Genomic DNA, 17,188 nt, shown 5'->3' with positions numbered 1-17,188 from the left:
AATAAAATTATAATTCTGTAGAACTCTTTTGTTCATATTGTGTGTTTTAAGGGATGAAATGAAATAAAACTGCATAAAATGGTATAAATTAAAATTGCATAGAATAAAATAATATGGCACAAAATGGTAAAAAATATAATGGTGTAAAATGGAATAAAAATGGAACGGCGTAAAATGGAATAAAATTTAATGGCATAAAAAGAATTAATTAAAAAGGAAGGACAACTTCCTAACATGGGGGTAAGCGGAAGCAGGAAGACTCTTTGCAATATGTATGTACATAAACGTGTGCAAACATAAAGGTATAATAACGTTTTTATAAATATTACAGATATAAGTATGTACGTTATACATATACACATATATAGTAAAACCTTTCCATGGTAATCAAAAACAAAAGATTAACAGTTAAGGATTTCATTTGTTGACTTAGAGATATCTTCAATTATAATCTGACCTTTTTTGTTAAATATGCTACTCTCCTTTTTTTCCTGCATAATTACATTTTTAGGGCATATAAATGGATACATAATTATTTAAAAAAAAAAAATAAATATAATAAAATAAAATAAAATTTCCTTAACATGAATTCACTGTAATTTGCTTCACTTCAATTTATATCACTTCCCTTTCTTTTCCATTAATAATCGTAATATACTACAAAATATGGACATTCTTATTACCTGTTTGAATGTGTTGAATACCGCGCTGAACTTCTTCTTGTTTTCATTGAGCATTTCCTTTACCTTATTTTGCTCCTGCTGGAAATACAAAGAGAACTGTTTGCGTTAGAAATATTGTCAGTGCAACATGTACTTTTCGACTCAATTATATGGGTATACGTATAGTGTTTGTGTTGTACATGCGTGCATATATACACAAGTATGCATATGTACGAATAAGTGCTAATATGTACGTATATATATGCGCATCCGTTTGCCAATGCACACGCAGCCCGGTTTCCAAACTCACCGCTGTGTGGAGATCGCTAGCAGGGGTATAGCGAGCAAAGACGATGTAGGAAAAAATATGCTTTTCCGTTTTAATTAGAAGTAAGAATGAACTATTAAATGTTATTATGTTGTTTTTGTTACTCCTAGTAATTACAAATTTATTGTAACTACTATGTTTTAATATTCCAGACTTGGGCTTTATATCAAAATTCATAATTTCATCTGCAAATGGATCATTACTTTGTTGATTGTAACTGACGATATATGCGTCAAAATAAGAATCATTTGTGTGGTTGTAAAATATATTTAACTTTGTTTCTGAGCATAAGTTATCATCAACTATAACGTTGATATATTTTTTAGACAAATTTATATAATTAAAAATTTCGACGAATATGTAATTCTTTTCGATAGTTGTCAATTCCTTTCTCTTCTCACTTTTAAGGGATTCCACGAGCACGTAGTTATCCTCTTCCTCGCTGTTCATTTCGCCTCTTTCCACTTCGTCGCTTCCTACCTCACGACTTCCTAGTTCTACCCTCTTAATCATTATGAAAAAACTACAGTGGAATGGCAAATGCGCGAAGAGCTCTAAGCTAAGCACCAAAGCGGAGGCTGTATCCTCAATAATATGAACATATAAGTAATCATTTAGTAACTGCTCTCTGATATCAAAGAGGATTTTATTCATATGGAGGTTTGTTTTATTTTGTTCATCCATTGTTGCATCTCTTACATTTTTTAAATTTATTAAAAAAATTTTATAGTTGCACTTATCTTTTTCAATATTTCTGTGTAATATGCTCTTTTCCTTTTTACAGTTTTCTAACTCGTTTATGATATTGTTATAATCTGCTCTTTCCATAATTTTTCTTTTATCTATATTTATTTTCAAACATGTTTTCTTTTTACTTATACTTTCGATGAATATTTTTCCATCACAGTAAACTACTTCTTCCTTTCTATCTACTACATAGCTCATGTTCCTCTCATACTTGTCCTTTTCTTCTTTATCTTCTACTAATATTTCATCACATGCATGTAAACAAATTTCCTGTTCTTCTACTAACTCATTTGCTTTAGAATTATATTTTTTTTTTAACCCTCTTTGGAATAAATCGCTTTTACTTAGTTCACTCCCATTCAGCATATTGCTGCTACTTTGGCTGGTTACAGAGTAGCTCTTTGTTTTTTCGCATGTACCACCACTTTCACAAGCATGTCTGTTGCGACGACTAGGGCTACTACTGCTGCTTCGATCGCTACTTCCATCGCCGCTTCTACTTCTACCGCTACTTCCACTGCTGCTATCCCCCCTAGCAGTGAGTTCATCCGTACTTTGTGCACCGGAACCAGTCAACGAATACGCTTCGATACCCTGCCTTACCACATTATTAAAAGTGATATCATATTTATATATGATTGGTGGAAGGGTCCCATCACTGGCCTTATCCGTGCCAAAAGGCTTTAACGTTACTATTAACGTATGTTTTGATAGTGCCTCTTTACAAAAGTATGATATGAGCATAGAAAAATGTGTTCTCTTTTTTATTTTAAAATGTTCATTACTTAAAATTTTAAAGTAACTCCTTTCTTTATTTAATAATATTTTCTCGTGTTCCATGGAGGAAAAGCAGCATTCTTCCCTTTCTGCTTTCCTTCCCACTTTATTGTTATCCAAATAAAAGTTGTCATAAAGCTCATCATTTTTACTTTTCTCTCTTTTGAATCTACATTTTACATATATACTACAATTCAGTGGGTTAAATAAATTTATATTAAAGTGGTATAAACAACAACAGTTATACATTACTATTTTCTCTTTTATTTTTCTCTTAACTGTATACATACCTTTAATTAGGTAAATAAAATCACCGTATAAATTGCTTCTTATTATGGCATAACATTCTTGTGATGTTTTTACAGTTGGCTTATATTTTATAATGACATTATTTTTATCTGTATGTTTAAAAATACTATAATTCGTTTTGTTACTTAAATAAATGCATTTAATTTGAGAATTTATGATTTCTTCCACATTAGCATTATCATATTTATGATCATCAATATTTATTTGGTTATTACGACTAATGGTACTATCATAAGTGTCCCCATAAATTTTTCCCCTATTAACATGTTTATTAACTGAAACGTCTGGTTGTGTGTCTTTGCATTTTCCTGCTAATTCTGATTCTGCCTCCCATCCACCATTTTTATTTACACACTCCACAATTTCGTAGCTGTAATTATCAGAATAGCATGTACCTTTATTCGTATTTAAATCTTTTACGTATCTTTTATTTTCATTATTAAAATTAATGTGGAGATTAAGTAGACAATATTTGGTTAAGCATGCAGAGAAATTATCTATAACTAATTCCCTCCTCATTTTTGCTAGTAATATCAAAATGTAATAGTTTATACCCTCGTTCTTGTTATATATGAAAAAAAATCCAATATTCTGATTCTTATAATTAATATTTGTATTTATATATCTTTTGCAATAATTAATTAACTCTTCAAATATTTTTTTATTATCTCTCTCAACGTTTTTTTTACATTTTTTCCTTAACATGTCACTTTTATTTTTCCTTCTACTATGATCTCGTGAGGGGCTTTTCCTCTGAGGGTCTTTTCCACTACTGCTACGTACACCTCTGAGTACATTTATACTTGTACTTGTGCTTCTACTTCTACTGCTATTTCTACTTCTACTTCTATTTCTACTTCTACTTCTGCTTCTACTTCTATTTCTACTTCTACTTCTATTTCTACTTCTACTTCTATTTCTACTTCTATTTCTACTTCTACTTCTACTTCTATTTCTATTTCTACTTCTGTTTCTACTTCTACTTCTATTTCTAATTTCACATTTTTTAGCTGTTTCTTTTTTATCTTCCTCAGCTAAGTGGCTGTTTTGGCCCTTCCCCTCGTCTTCTCCCTGGGATTTTGCTTCATCTTCGTCGTCATTCACTTCTTCCCTTTTTTCTTCCTCCCATTTCGCCTCGACCTCTTTCTTTTCTTCCTCCTTCTCCTCATTTGGCGGAAAATAAAATTTGTGCAATTCCTTTGCAAGGTCCATTTCCTTGCCTCCTTTATATGTGCAATCTCTGTTTTTACCACTTGGAAAATCATTATAACCACTTTGAAGAGGGTTAGTCCCTTCCACTTCTTTATCTAACTGATCAACCGAACAATAATGAAAAGATTTATTTCTTTTAGTGCTTAACTTGAAGTTGTCTGAAGCCTCTTTTATATTATGAAAATAATTTGGTATTATTGGCATGTATTTAATATTATGGACGTACGTGCCATTTTTTTGTATCTTAACTTGCTTCTTTTCTATATATTCATTCATGTATGTTAGTAAGAAGTAGTCCTCGCTTTCATTTCCATTATTTTTCAAAACAATTTCTTTATTTACTTTGTCTCCCACGGATGTTTCAAGAAACAGTATTTTTATTGGCTTGTTCAGTTCAATGGTGATGTTCAATTTGTACCAGAAAAAATAATAAAAAAGATGCTCTCTTGTATCATCACCGCTAACGTTGCTTCTGCTTTCACCGCTAACGTTGCTTCTGCTTTCACCGCTAACGTTGCTTCTGCTTTCACTGCTAACGTTGCTGATGTTACTAACGATAACGTTACTTCTGTGAAGGTCACCCCCTTCAGCACCTATCAACCGGTAAAACTTAAATATGAGGCACCCCACGAACTCACCTATGTGAGCACTTCTCACACAGAAGGTATACACTTTTCTCTGTTTGGGTAGCATTTCTATAGTTTTATCACCGAATAAAATGAACAAATCAGAATAAATTTTGAATTCACAATGAAACTGCAGTTCGTTATATAATTCAATTTGTACTGTTTTTTTCATTCTGTTTAATAGTTTTATATGAATTGTTTCTTTTGGGTAAGGTTTTTTAATATTGGCTTGAAGCTTAATTTTTATTTGATCTTCTTCATCTTTTATGTTAGTAAAGATAATAAAACATGAACAAGACACTTCTACAATAGAATAACAAGTTACTTCAAAATTAAACGTTTCTACATCTTTAGGTATCTCTACATATTCATTACTGCTAAAAATTTTATAATTTATTTTATTGTTATTATGATCTACTGTGTCGGAGTATGTACACTTATACGTTATAGTGCTATTCGTGTAATTGTATATTGATATAGTTTTCTTAGTTTCTAAATATGCGTTCGTGTTAAATGTTATAATAGAGTTTATATTATTATTTTTCTTATTATTTACATTTACTATAATTTTATACAACTTGTAACAAATTTCATGATTGCCGATTTGTTCCCTTAAATGGGAATGTCCAATCTGTTCGTAGCTAAGCATATTGCAGTCTGCGTCTTTTTCTGTTTTTAGACCTTCTTTCTGCTGAGTATGTTTATGCGACTTCTTATTCTGCTTCTCTGCTTCTCCTTTCCTCATTAGAAGAACGCAGTTATACTCGAAAACACCGTTGCTCTCCTCTTTTATGCTCAGTTCACATAAATAATTGATTCCCTCTTTTATTATATCATATAATCTGTCTATGTCTAAATTTGGAGTATTAATATGACTTATATAATTATTATAATCAAAATTTTCAAAGGATACAAAATTTTTTTTTATTATCATTTTATCCTTCCTGTCACATGTAATATAAAAACTACTCCTGTTTTTGCTTACATTTTGTAGATAACTTTTCAAATAGATTAAAAAGAATTTCTCGTCCATTTTATTCAAATTGCACAAAATGTATTTTACACATTTCAAAAATTCTTTATTGATTGGATTTAATTTTATATTGAACGAAAAATCATACAATTGAGAATTCATTTTAATTATTTCTTCCTCTTTTATATTATTTATGTAAAAGAAACAATTGACCTTGCACATTGATATCAAATATTTCGTTTTTACATCCTTAACATAAAATAGGATGAAACAAAAATAATAACCTTCCATAAAAGGGAAAAAGTGTAATTGTATTTTTTTTTTCTTCTTTTCATTTTCTCTACTAATAATAATAGGTATTGTATTATCTACATAAAAACAGCTAAAATAGTTTTCCTTTCTATTCAAATGATTCCTTAAATTGCTGTTAATTATTGTACATACATCACACACTTTATATATTTGGTCATTACTTATGTTTAAATTATTTATTATATCTATTTCAAAAATTTTCTTTTTCTTTTCCTCTTTTTTTAAATCCTTTAAATATAAGTGATAAATATTCGAATTTATTTCTACGTTTCGTCCTGTGTTGTTTATCAAATTTATTTCCAAGCATTTATTTTCATATACCTTACCTCTCAAGTTCAAACATTTTACTTCGCTATTATTAAGCATTACATTTAATTGAGAGGAATTCGAAAGGTGCACCTTACTGATATTATTATTCCTCGTTTCGGAATTCTTTACATTAATATTTAAATCATTCCACTCATTTTTTTCCTTCTTTAAATTACTTGCCTGGAGATCTGACTTTTCATGTGTGTCTTTTTCGATAAGTTTAATGCAAATGCACTTTTCATCATCATTATCGTCAGGGAAGTAGTTGCTGAAAGGGGGAAGAAACGAAATGATAGGATGCGTAATAGGAAGTAAACAAAAAAAGAAAAAGAAAAAGAACAAAATAGCAAGAGCGATGCATGAAAATTCCAACGTTGTGACGTCAAATAAACGTTGTTATTAGCAGAAAACTCGCATACACACACAAAATAGGAGAAAAAAAAAAAAAAAAAAAAAAAATGATGCTTACTTTTCGGCCCTCAAGACTAATATAGCGTAATTTTCATTTGGGGTCAAGGAATCATCACCATTGTTACTTACACTAATCTTTTCAGCTTCATCAGAATTGCATTTACAATCATCCGATGAACACGATGAAAAGGAATAACTTTCGTCAAAATATGTTGTAGTTTCATCGATAGTTTCCTTTTTTTTTCTCCTATTTTTAAAGGTTGAAAATTGAATGCTAGTGTTATTATTATACTTACAAATAGTTTGGTCATAATTTTTGTCTATTTTCAATTTTATTTCTTCTGATTTAAGTGGATCAATAACTATATGATCTCTGTCAATTTGGTACTTGTTACAACCTATTAAAAATACATTATATTTACACTTGTAATTATTTAAATTGTAGATGGTTATAACACGCTCCTCAGGTGTAGTCAGATTAAGTTTAATAATACCTGCCTTTTCATTTTCGTTTTGATTACAAGTATTTTTCTTTTTATTTTTGTTATTGCTTATCATTTCTTCCTTTATAAGACCAACGCAATTTGTGTAGGAGGCGAAATCATCCACAACTAAGTAGTAACTAGGCAAATAGCTTGGTAATATAAAATACATAGAAGCCAAGAACAAAAATATGTGAATATAATTAAACTCAATCAATACTTGTCTACTTATTAATTTATCTAATTTCATTTCATGCAGAATTATTAACAAAATGTCTATGTTATATATGTAATCCTTTTTAGATATACATTTTGTTTTTATTTTATTTTTAAAAAACAAATAATACGGAATGTGAGAAATTATAGTATATATGATTATTACTAAATCTTTTAAATCGCATATACTTGTTATTTTATCTTTTTTTTCCATAATTTTTTTTTTTTTTTTTTCAACATAAAAGTTGGACCTATTTAATATGAGTGGCACATCATTATTCTCCATACATTTTGAAGAAGTCTCTTCCTCCTCTTTGCTTTTATTCATTGGTACATTAGGAAAAATTAAATCATTTTGTTTTTGTTGTTGTTTTTTTATTTTCTCATTATCCTCTTTAAATAAATACCTTTTATATTCTACATTTGCAAAATTTATATTATTATAATGAAAATACAACCATTCAAATAGTATGTATTCAGCACTCTTAAAATAGTGAAAGCATGGTTTTTGTTCCTTTACCACTGTATCTCTTTTAAATTGTACATTGTCTTTCTCTTCCTTTTCCTGTTCCTCCCCTTTGGAATATGTTTTGTTTCGAATATTTCTCTGTGTAGTTTCCTTATCATCTCTATTTATAATTTGTTCATGCTTTTCTAAAGATATATCTCGCTCCTTTTCCACCCCCTGTTCGAATTCCTCACAATGAGTGAAATTATTAATTTTATTTACAACTGTTTTTAAATCGATAAAATTATTTTCATAAAAATTAAAATAATTTATCGTGTAGGTATTTTTACCATTATTCATTTTTTTTTTCTTTATAATACTATTATGATGTGTGGGTCTACCATTTTTCATATAAAAATTGGATAAGTAATTATTTTTATTTTTCCCCATATTGATTACACTGCTAACTTTAGCAGATTTATCTTCGTAAGGGTTGTTATCCTTTGGAGTAATATTTGTTGAACTACTATTTTCTTTTCTCTTTGATGTTTTTCTTTTCTCACTTAGAAAAATGGTATGTTTGTTTGGCTCTTTGTCTTGTTTATTTAAAACAATTAGATAGTTTATTTTATAAATTTTTATGTTTTCATTGAGTTTATTTTCTATGTTACACACTTTTATTCCTCTTAATTTATTCAAAGAGGTTACATTGACACAGCTAAATAATTTTTTATTTAAAAGTTCGAACAATATAGTAATCCATGAGTAACTGAATAACTTTAAATGAGTTTTAAAAATTCTATCTAAATAAAATATTTTATTATTTCCATTTGTTAAAAAATTTTCTACATCTTCAATTTGTATACATTTTCTTTTATTAATTTCTTCTTCTCCTCCTTTGCCCTTTTTTAGGTAAAAGTAGTCAGGTACTTTGTCGAAGATGTACCAAAGATACAAATCTAGAGGTAATAGGTTTTCATAAATTATATGATACACTAGTAAGTTTTCCTGTGTAGAGGGAAAAAACGAAGATGAATGTTAGCGGTGTGGTGATATAAGCTGATTGTAAGCATGGACACGCTTATAGCATCATGGCTGTACGTAAATGTACACACACCATCACAATCGCACAAACACACATATGTAAATGCGCATGAGCATAAGCTGGTACACCTGTTTAGGTGCTCCTCCACAAAGAGGTGTAAATATTAAAACACATGAAAACATGCAAAACGTTAAGAGGAGAAGAAAAAAAAGGATGAAACTTGGATTTTCCTTTAGTTAACAAGTGTAGCGTAGACGGGTCAAGAGTAACGAGAGCACGCCTCAGTTTTATGTACACGCACGCACACACGGAAGTAGTAAAGCAAAACAATTATAATAACAATAATAATAGTAATAGTAGTAATAGTAATAGTAATAATAGTAATAATAGTAATAATAGTAATAATAGTAATAATAGTAATAATAGTAATAATAGTAACAATAGTAATAATAGTAATAGCAATATCAGCGAAAGAAAAGCAAAATGAAGGAGGGAAAAAATAATGCTCACCTCCTCTAAGTATTTCAAAAGAGCTTTCATATTTTTTAGGAATTTTTCCTGGAGAAAATTATTTTTTTCCAAGTCTTGCATTGATATATTTTTATAAGATTTTACGTCATTTATTATATTAACTATATTTTGTATATTTTTATTTGGGTATAGTAAGAAAAGCTCATACAATAAATTAATAAAAAATAGGAATAGATCGTTTGTATTTTCTATAACACTTGGAGCATAGTATTTACTTAGTAAAATATTTTGAAGAAATATAAAAACATAATCCTTAGTTATTTCACTTATGTTTAATAAATATTTTTCTTTATTATAATATACATTTGTTATATGTTTTATTTTTAATTCTTTGTATATACATACGCTTTTTCTTATGTCCCTTTGGCCCGCATTTTTGCTGTAAAAAGACAGAAATTTACTGTTTCTCTCTTGGCAATTACATCTAAGCATGTTATCATCACAACAAACACTGCTGCATGTACAACTGGTAGATTCATATTCGGAATTGTATACGCATTCGCCTCCATTTGTTTTCTCTTTGTTACTCCTCCTGGTATGGGACATATCTTTAGCACTCTGCTTATCTCGGTCATCTCTGTAAGTGCTGCAGTGGTTGATGTTGTGTTGTGTATCCCCATATCCATCATCCCTATCCTCAATACCTTGATCGTTATTCCTATAACCGATCGGGTTATCCTTTATTTTCTCTAACTCTGATAAATTTTTCTTTCCACACTGAATATGCATATTGTGCAAAGCAGGCATCGAAGGAGAATGGTTCACATGTAGATGTTCATTTTCTTGATCCAATTTATCAAAAAGATAATCAATGTTTTCATCAATATTTACAAATAACGGAATGACATACTGGTCATGATCTAACACAGTTATAATGATATATGTCTTAAATTTCAAATTTCGGATAGCCATACATTTTAAACATACATCTACTTTTTTTATTTTTTCATTTATTTCATTTCCGTTCGTAAAATTTAATGATATGGAGAAATATTCTTCGTATAAATTATTAAGGTAGTAATTAACTCGGACATAATTATAACCACTGTTGTATATATGAAAAGGGAAAGTAATGTATTCATTTAATTTGTTATGTATGATATTAATATACGTTACATCGAAGAGCAATCTCGGTATTTTACAACTTAGAAGCATAAAAATACAATAATTTATTTTTTTCAATTCCATTTTATAGTTCGATATTATTATCTCTTTTGAGCCTCCTTCTTTTTCATTACTACTCCTTTCTATATGATCCTCCACAGGATCGTACGATATTGACAATATATCTACGTATCGTCCACTTTGTGTAAAATTTTTTAATTTCACTTGTATCTCTACTTCCCCTTTTGGTTCCAGTGTTCCTTCCTTTTTTCCCAGCTCTATTTCATATTTCTGCCAGTAGTTCTGTTTGCCTGTATTGTCTGTCTTTTCTTTATCAAATATATAGCCTGTGTCTCCTACGCCTCCTTTCTCTCCTATTTCTCCTCTTTCGTTTCTTTTTCCCACTTTTCTTTCTGTGCCCCTTTCTACTTTTAGAGCCTGTACGGTCTTTTCTCCATTCTGTCCCATATGTCCCCATTCGCTTCTTCCCTTCTTGGGGATATCTTTTCTCCCCTTCTTTTGTGCCTCTTCTTCTAGAGTGGAGTGAACCGTTCCCTTTTCAACTCTCTCCCTGCAATCTCCACCTCTTATTCCGATCAAATAATTTTGTTTTTCCTTTTCATTGCATATATCTATTTCCCACCGAACCACCTGACTGGACGCATTTCTAATTTTTAGAATTTTCGTTTTTTCCTTTGTAAAGTAGGTTATTAATGCTTTATCTGAACTAGAGGGAAGCATATCTTCAAAGTAGAGAAAATAGGGTTCTACTTCTAAGCAGCTGGCCCTAATTTCTATTTTTACTTCCTCTTCTTTCATTCCATACGCGGTATGATAACTATTACCATTGTTACTATTATCATTATTACTGTTATCATTTTTACCATTATATCTTAATAAACCATTAAATGCGATTTCTTTTTTTAGGCACTTGTTATAATAGCACTGAAAATACAAGGAAGCAAAACTTTTTGGAGGAATATTAATTCTATACATTTTGGGAAGGGGTACGCCCTTTTCCCCTTTTTCGCTAAACCTTATTTCGCCTTTATGCTTATAATACGTACTTATAAAATTATAAAGTTTTATAAACTGATTATAGTAATACTTGGTACATTCATCTGTTAGTATATCTTCGTGTTCTAATTTTGAAATTTTACTTAAAATCATTTGGCTATCTATCATCTCATCCGCATTTTTATATTCCTTATTATTTGACATCATTAATTTTTTTTGTCCTTTGTTATTTGTGTAGATATTTAAAAAGGATAGCTCACTTAGATCTAAAATTATGCTTTCCTCACACAAACCTTTGTTTAGAATATTTATTTCATAATTTTTTATTTCATTACTTTCTTGTGCCACTTGTACGTTGTTGCAGAGGAGCACGTTGGATGGGGAAGGCTGAATGTCGGGGCATCGTAAAGTAGGAGTGAACAGGAAAAGGGAAAGAATTGAAAAGGAAAATGTACAATGCATGAAGTGAAGAGAAAAAAATGGTGATACAAGAGGAATACATAACAATGCATGCACACACACGTGGACGCACATTTTATTAGACAGAACAAATTATTCTTTCTCCTTTACTCAAATTACAAATGAGAGAGTAAAAAACACATGCATAAATTCATTTTCATAAATGAAAACGTGTAAATCCTATTTGAAGTGCCTACAGTTTTACTAACCTTTGCCGTTATAGGAATAACCAAGTTCTCCGAGCCTCTTATGCGGAAAATAATTTTATCTTTAATTTTTTCACTCTCCTTCAGATTTATGCACACAGTAATTTTCGATTTTTCATTTTTATTAACAAAATTGTATTTTGAAATTATACTAACGCAATCGGGCTTGTAGACGCACTCGAAGGAGAGAAGAGAGTCACCTTAAGAAGGGGGCAAAGTGCATAATTGGATGAAAGAGTAAGGTTACAAGCGAATAAATAAACATGATAAACAGAGAGAATAGGCCTACGGGCTCACGGTACAACGAGTTTGAATTATAAAAACTCCTTTTTCACCGATATGCCCTATGCTGCAATGCAAAACGCAGGGGAGCTGCTACTTCACTGTGAGCTTATCTAATATATTGTAGTAATAATGTAGATGTATAAATGATTTACCACATATACAATAAATTTGTTAGCATATTTTTTAAAAGAGGAATATATTATAATAGTAACAAAATGCGTCTTATACAATCCTCCCTTACTTGTGTTGGTTAAGTAAAAATCCTTTTCATAATTTTTATTTAAAAGTATGTGCTCGAAATTAATCTCTGTTGTGTTTACTTTATAAAATACCTTATTTACAAAACATTCGCATTTCACACTGTAAGGAGAGAGATTACATAAGTGGGTGTGTGTTTTGAGCAGCAGAAAGGGGGGAGAGGAAGACACGTAAGCTCACGTTAACGTGCCGGGGAGTACATATACACATATACACATTTGTGTATATATATACATATATATGTGTGTATGCCTATTTGTGGGTATGTATATACCGCATGCGCTTGTATGTATACGAAGGCAAAAATGAGTGTAACCTTTTGTATAGCCTACTGCCGTCCAAGTAGATTTGAATAAACTCTTCCACATTACTGGCATTTTGGGGTGCAATAAATTTAACAGGCACAGTTTTATAAGCATTACGGGGTATCTAAAAAGTAAACATATACATAGGAGTGAAGAATACCCATGCACGAGGAATGTTTATCATCCGTTGGTATTGGTACATATCTAATTTTGGAGAAGCGTTCGTCTTTCTGCTTAATTTTTTTTTTTTTTTTTTTTTTTGTAGTTTTACGGTAAATTCGGCATCCACTTTAAAAAGCTGCTCGTTGCAAGTAGTTCTTACGCAAATAGGGGTATTGAAGGGGTTGTACATGACTAGTTTATTTTCCTGAATCATCCCAAGATCTGTACCTTGAAAACGAAAATATAAAACATCGCTAACAAGTAAAACGTTTAAATATACTAAATTCGCTTTAATTATGATGAATTCTGTATACGCATTATTAATTTTTAGCTGTATCATTTCTTTGTATGTCTGTTCAAGGAAAAAGTCGTTTATAGAATTGCTGAAAATTTTATTTGATTCATCATAGGTAGAATTATTCCCTTTTTCATTTAGCACACACTTTATCTCTTCATTTTGAGGTGAGGTTTTTTCATTTAACTGCTCATTAAAAATTTCACTAGATTGCTTAAATATAGAATCATTTTGATAATTTCTGTATCTATTTATTAAATTAGTATGAGATAATAACTTGAAGTTTATATTTACATGCTTGTCCGAATTTTTGCTCAAAATTAAAATGTCCTTATTTAGCTCTATGTTATCACTATGTATGAAATTTATTTTTACATTGCAATCTTTATTACTGTTGGTTATTACAAACTGTTTTTGGTAATTATTATTTAACAGAACGTTATCAAAATGAATTATTTTTGGAAAATTAACATTATTAAGTTGATGTTGCTCTAAGATCTCGTGAAAAAACAAATCCGCATCCTTTTTACTCATTTCTTCTATATCCTTTTCTTTAAAAATTTTCTTTTTCATGTTCATATATTTTTTTCTCCTCTCCTCATACACCGCATGTTGAATGCATGTGCTACTAATCTTGCAAGCTTTACCCGTTTTGTAAGTTCTATTCGTCTTGCTCATTTTGCTCTTTTCATCCATTCTACCCATTCCAGTGTCATTAAGATATATATTTAGATCTTTCACTATCTTGTTAATTCTTTCTTCTGCTCTTTTTTCCCGCTTATAATCTTTATCATGCACTACTTTGTCATCGTTATTGTTATCGTTATTATTATCGTTATTGTTATCGTTATTGTTATCGTTATTGTTATCGTTATTATTATTGTTGTTTATTTTTCCCCTCTTTTTTCGTTTTTTATACATATATTTTAATATATCGTTATATTTTGATTTGTTATCTTTTAAAAAGTTCATGAAACTCTCATTATATTTATACTTATCGAGTTTCCCATCTTCTAAATATAAGTTTCTGTCTACTCTTTCTAATTCCAAATTTTTTATGATTTGTTCATATATTTCGTCATTTTTTTTTTTGGTAGATGAAGATGAAAATTTACTATCAACAACATCCCCATTGTAATTTGTCCTTTTCTTGTTTATCAAAATTGTTGAAGACACATGTCTTGATGCAAATACAGACTTAACCTGTGCATATATTAAAAGAACAAAGAAATATAAATTATTACAAAAAAATATGTACATATATTCATCAATATTTTTAATGGTATCACATTTTAATTTAAGCGATATAATGTCTTTCCCTAGAGGGACGATACAACCTTCTTTCTTATTCAATGTTAGATAAGGAATTTTAGAAATGCAATAATTTATTTTTAAAAACTTATTCTTATTCATTAATTCTATTATTAATGTCTTTCCTTCATTTAACGTAACTGTTTCGTAATTTAGAAAATAACTACTTGAGGCGAAACAAGGAAATGTTAAGCAGAAGATGAAGAACAGTTTTATTTCTTCATCGCCCCTATTTGTGCTGCTATGCATATCTGTATATCCATCCCTATTTGGAGTATCATCATTTCCCTTTTTTTTATCCTCATCAACTTTCCTAATATGTAGATTTAACTCCAAAACAGCAGGAAAGTTGAGCAAATACGAAGTATTTCTGTTTATTTTTTCTAAAAAATTAATATCACATTTCGATTGGAGCTCAAATAAAATTTCATGATATCCTAATTTTTGAACAGGATAACCTTCTTCTTTATCTAACTTAACAGTTATGTTATCCTCAGCCTTTAACCTCTTTTTTGCAATAGTAAACAACTTTTCTTTTTCTCTTTTTTCTTCTTCACTTAATTCATTTTCTGCTTTATCGTTTAAATCTGTGAAGGGCAAGAGATACAAACCAAAAGGGAAAACGAACATGTGAGTTATAAAGGGAGTCTAATGTGCGTGTAAGAATATACATTTGCACAACTTGGGGTGTATACATATATATATGCAAAACTTGCCTTGAGTAACTAAAAAATGATGTAGATAAAAAAGAGTAAATTACAGAACATCAAATAAGATTGCACAAAAAGGGTATGAAAAAAGGCAATCGAGAGGGTGAGCAAATACTGCATTGTACGCCTAAAGATGACCACCCATAAGGGAGTGAAATGAATTTTCAATAACTATTGTGTCATTGTGTGTATTCGCGTGTATGGGTGTGGGTATATATGCGTGTATATGTTTGCATATATGGGCATATGTGCTTGTACCCTTGCATACACTAATTCGCATGTTCATTTGTGCCTGCCTCTTTTTTTTTCTTAATTTTGGCGTAACCGTGCATGAGCAGCCCTACATCTAAGTTGTTGTCATCAGCGTACTTTTGAAAATTCTGTATAGAATAGAATACATTCACTTTACATATTTCATACTTGCAAAATATGGGGTAATTATTTTCATTTTTTAGTCGGCCTTGAAATTTTCTGTTATTTCCATAATACATATAATTAAGGTTTATTTGATTAGTTTTTACATTGTCAAAAATAAAGGAAGTCTGACTGTTTACAAAAATTGCAATTATTATTATGTTTTTCGGTTTCTCACAGAAGTAACTATGTTCTTGTGTTAAGACTTTATACGTACGCTGAATTTTTTCTTCTTTTGTATTTATTATTTTGATATTTATTATTTCACTTTGATTTATATCCAGGTCAATAGATGTTTTGTCAAAATCGATGATAAGATTATTTTTTTTTTCGCTCATTTCTTTTTTGATTATTTTGTCTTCCTTCTCTTTCGTTTCTATATTACCGTTGAAGCGAACTAATGCATGTTTACCACCATCAATTTCGTTGTTCCTACTTTGTTCATTTCCTTCTTCTATAAAATTTTCCTTACATATAGTGAAGGTCCCTTTTTTAGTCCCTTCATTCCTTACTTGAAGAGAAAAATGGTAAGTCATATTATTTTTACATACTCCAAAGTTTATTATGTTATTAAAAACGAATAAAGGAATCTTCTTTTTAATGTAAATGGGTATATGCAATGTCGAATATTCGCTCTGTACTTTCACATATACTGTGCACTCTATATTGTTCAGTTTACGTAACAACCCCGTTTTGTTATTATTATTACTTTTACTATTACCATTATTATCACCACTATTACTATTGCTATTGCCACTATAGTATTTACATTTTTTTGTATCAAAATTGCAAAAAGAGAATTGTACTAATATTTTTTCACTAGTTCCTGGAGCTAACTTTTTTTTTTTTAGCCCTTTTATTTTTAAATATATTGAATCTGACTCAAATATTTTAATGTTCTGCGTTTTTGTACATATATTTTTTATTGTCAAGACCTTTTTTTCTATTATATTATTCTTATTTTTAACAAAAACATCTACATTTTCTGCACAGTCATAAAAAAATTCGAGAGATTTCGGTTCTACATCTATAAGATCAAACTTATTCGTTACTTCTTCGTTCATTATACTTCCACATTCAGATTCACTCTTTTTTATTCCTTTTTCTACAATTATTTTCTCTTCTTTGGTTTTCTCTATGAGTTATATATATATTTTTTTTTTTTTTTACTTTACAAACGTGTGTAAATCAAGTACAAGTAATTTTACATTGGGTACATAATGAACGTAATTATATGTGATATATAGCACATATACACGTATATATGTAATATT

The 17,188-nt window shown here is 29.7% G+C and overlaps 1 protein-coding gene across 1 annotated transcript; it reads right to left on the bottom strand.

The window, feature by feature from the left end:
- Positions 1-401: 401 nt before the first annotated feature.
- MKS88_001490 (uncharacterized protein) lies at positions 402-16,978 on the bottom strand (the record flags this gene model as incomplete). The annotated part of the gene is made up of 10 exons (XM_067214419.1): positions 402-491; positions 684-779; positions 973-6,523; positions 6,725-8,820; positions 9,368-11,896; positions 12,178-12,374; positions 12,701-12,819; positions 13,034-13,146; positions 13,294-15,377; positions 15,826-16,978. 10 exons carry the CDS (start codon positions 16,976-16,978, stop codon positions 402-404), a joined length of 14,028 nt encoding a protein of 4,675 aa, XP_067074856.1.
- Positions 16,979-17,188: the final 210 nt, after the last annotated feature.

Source organism: Plasmodium brasilianum, chromosome 5 (assembly GCF_023973825.1).
Source record: "Plasmodium brasilianum strain Bolivian I chromosome 5, whole genome shotgun sequence".
Lineage (NCBI taxonomy): Eukaryota > Apicomplexa > Aconoidasida > Haemosporida > Plasmodiidae > Plasmodium > Plasmodium brasilianum.
This window is presented reverse-complemented; position numbering and strand designations above follow the sequence as displayed.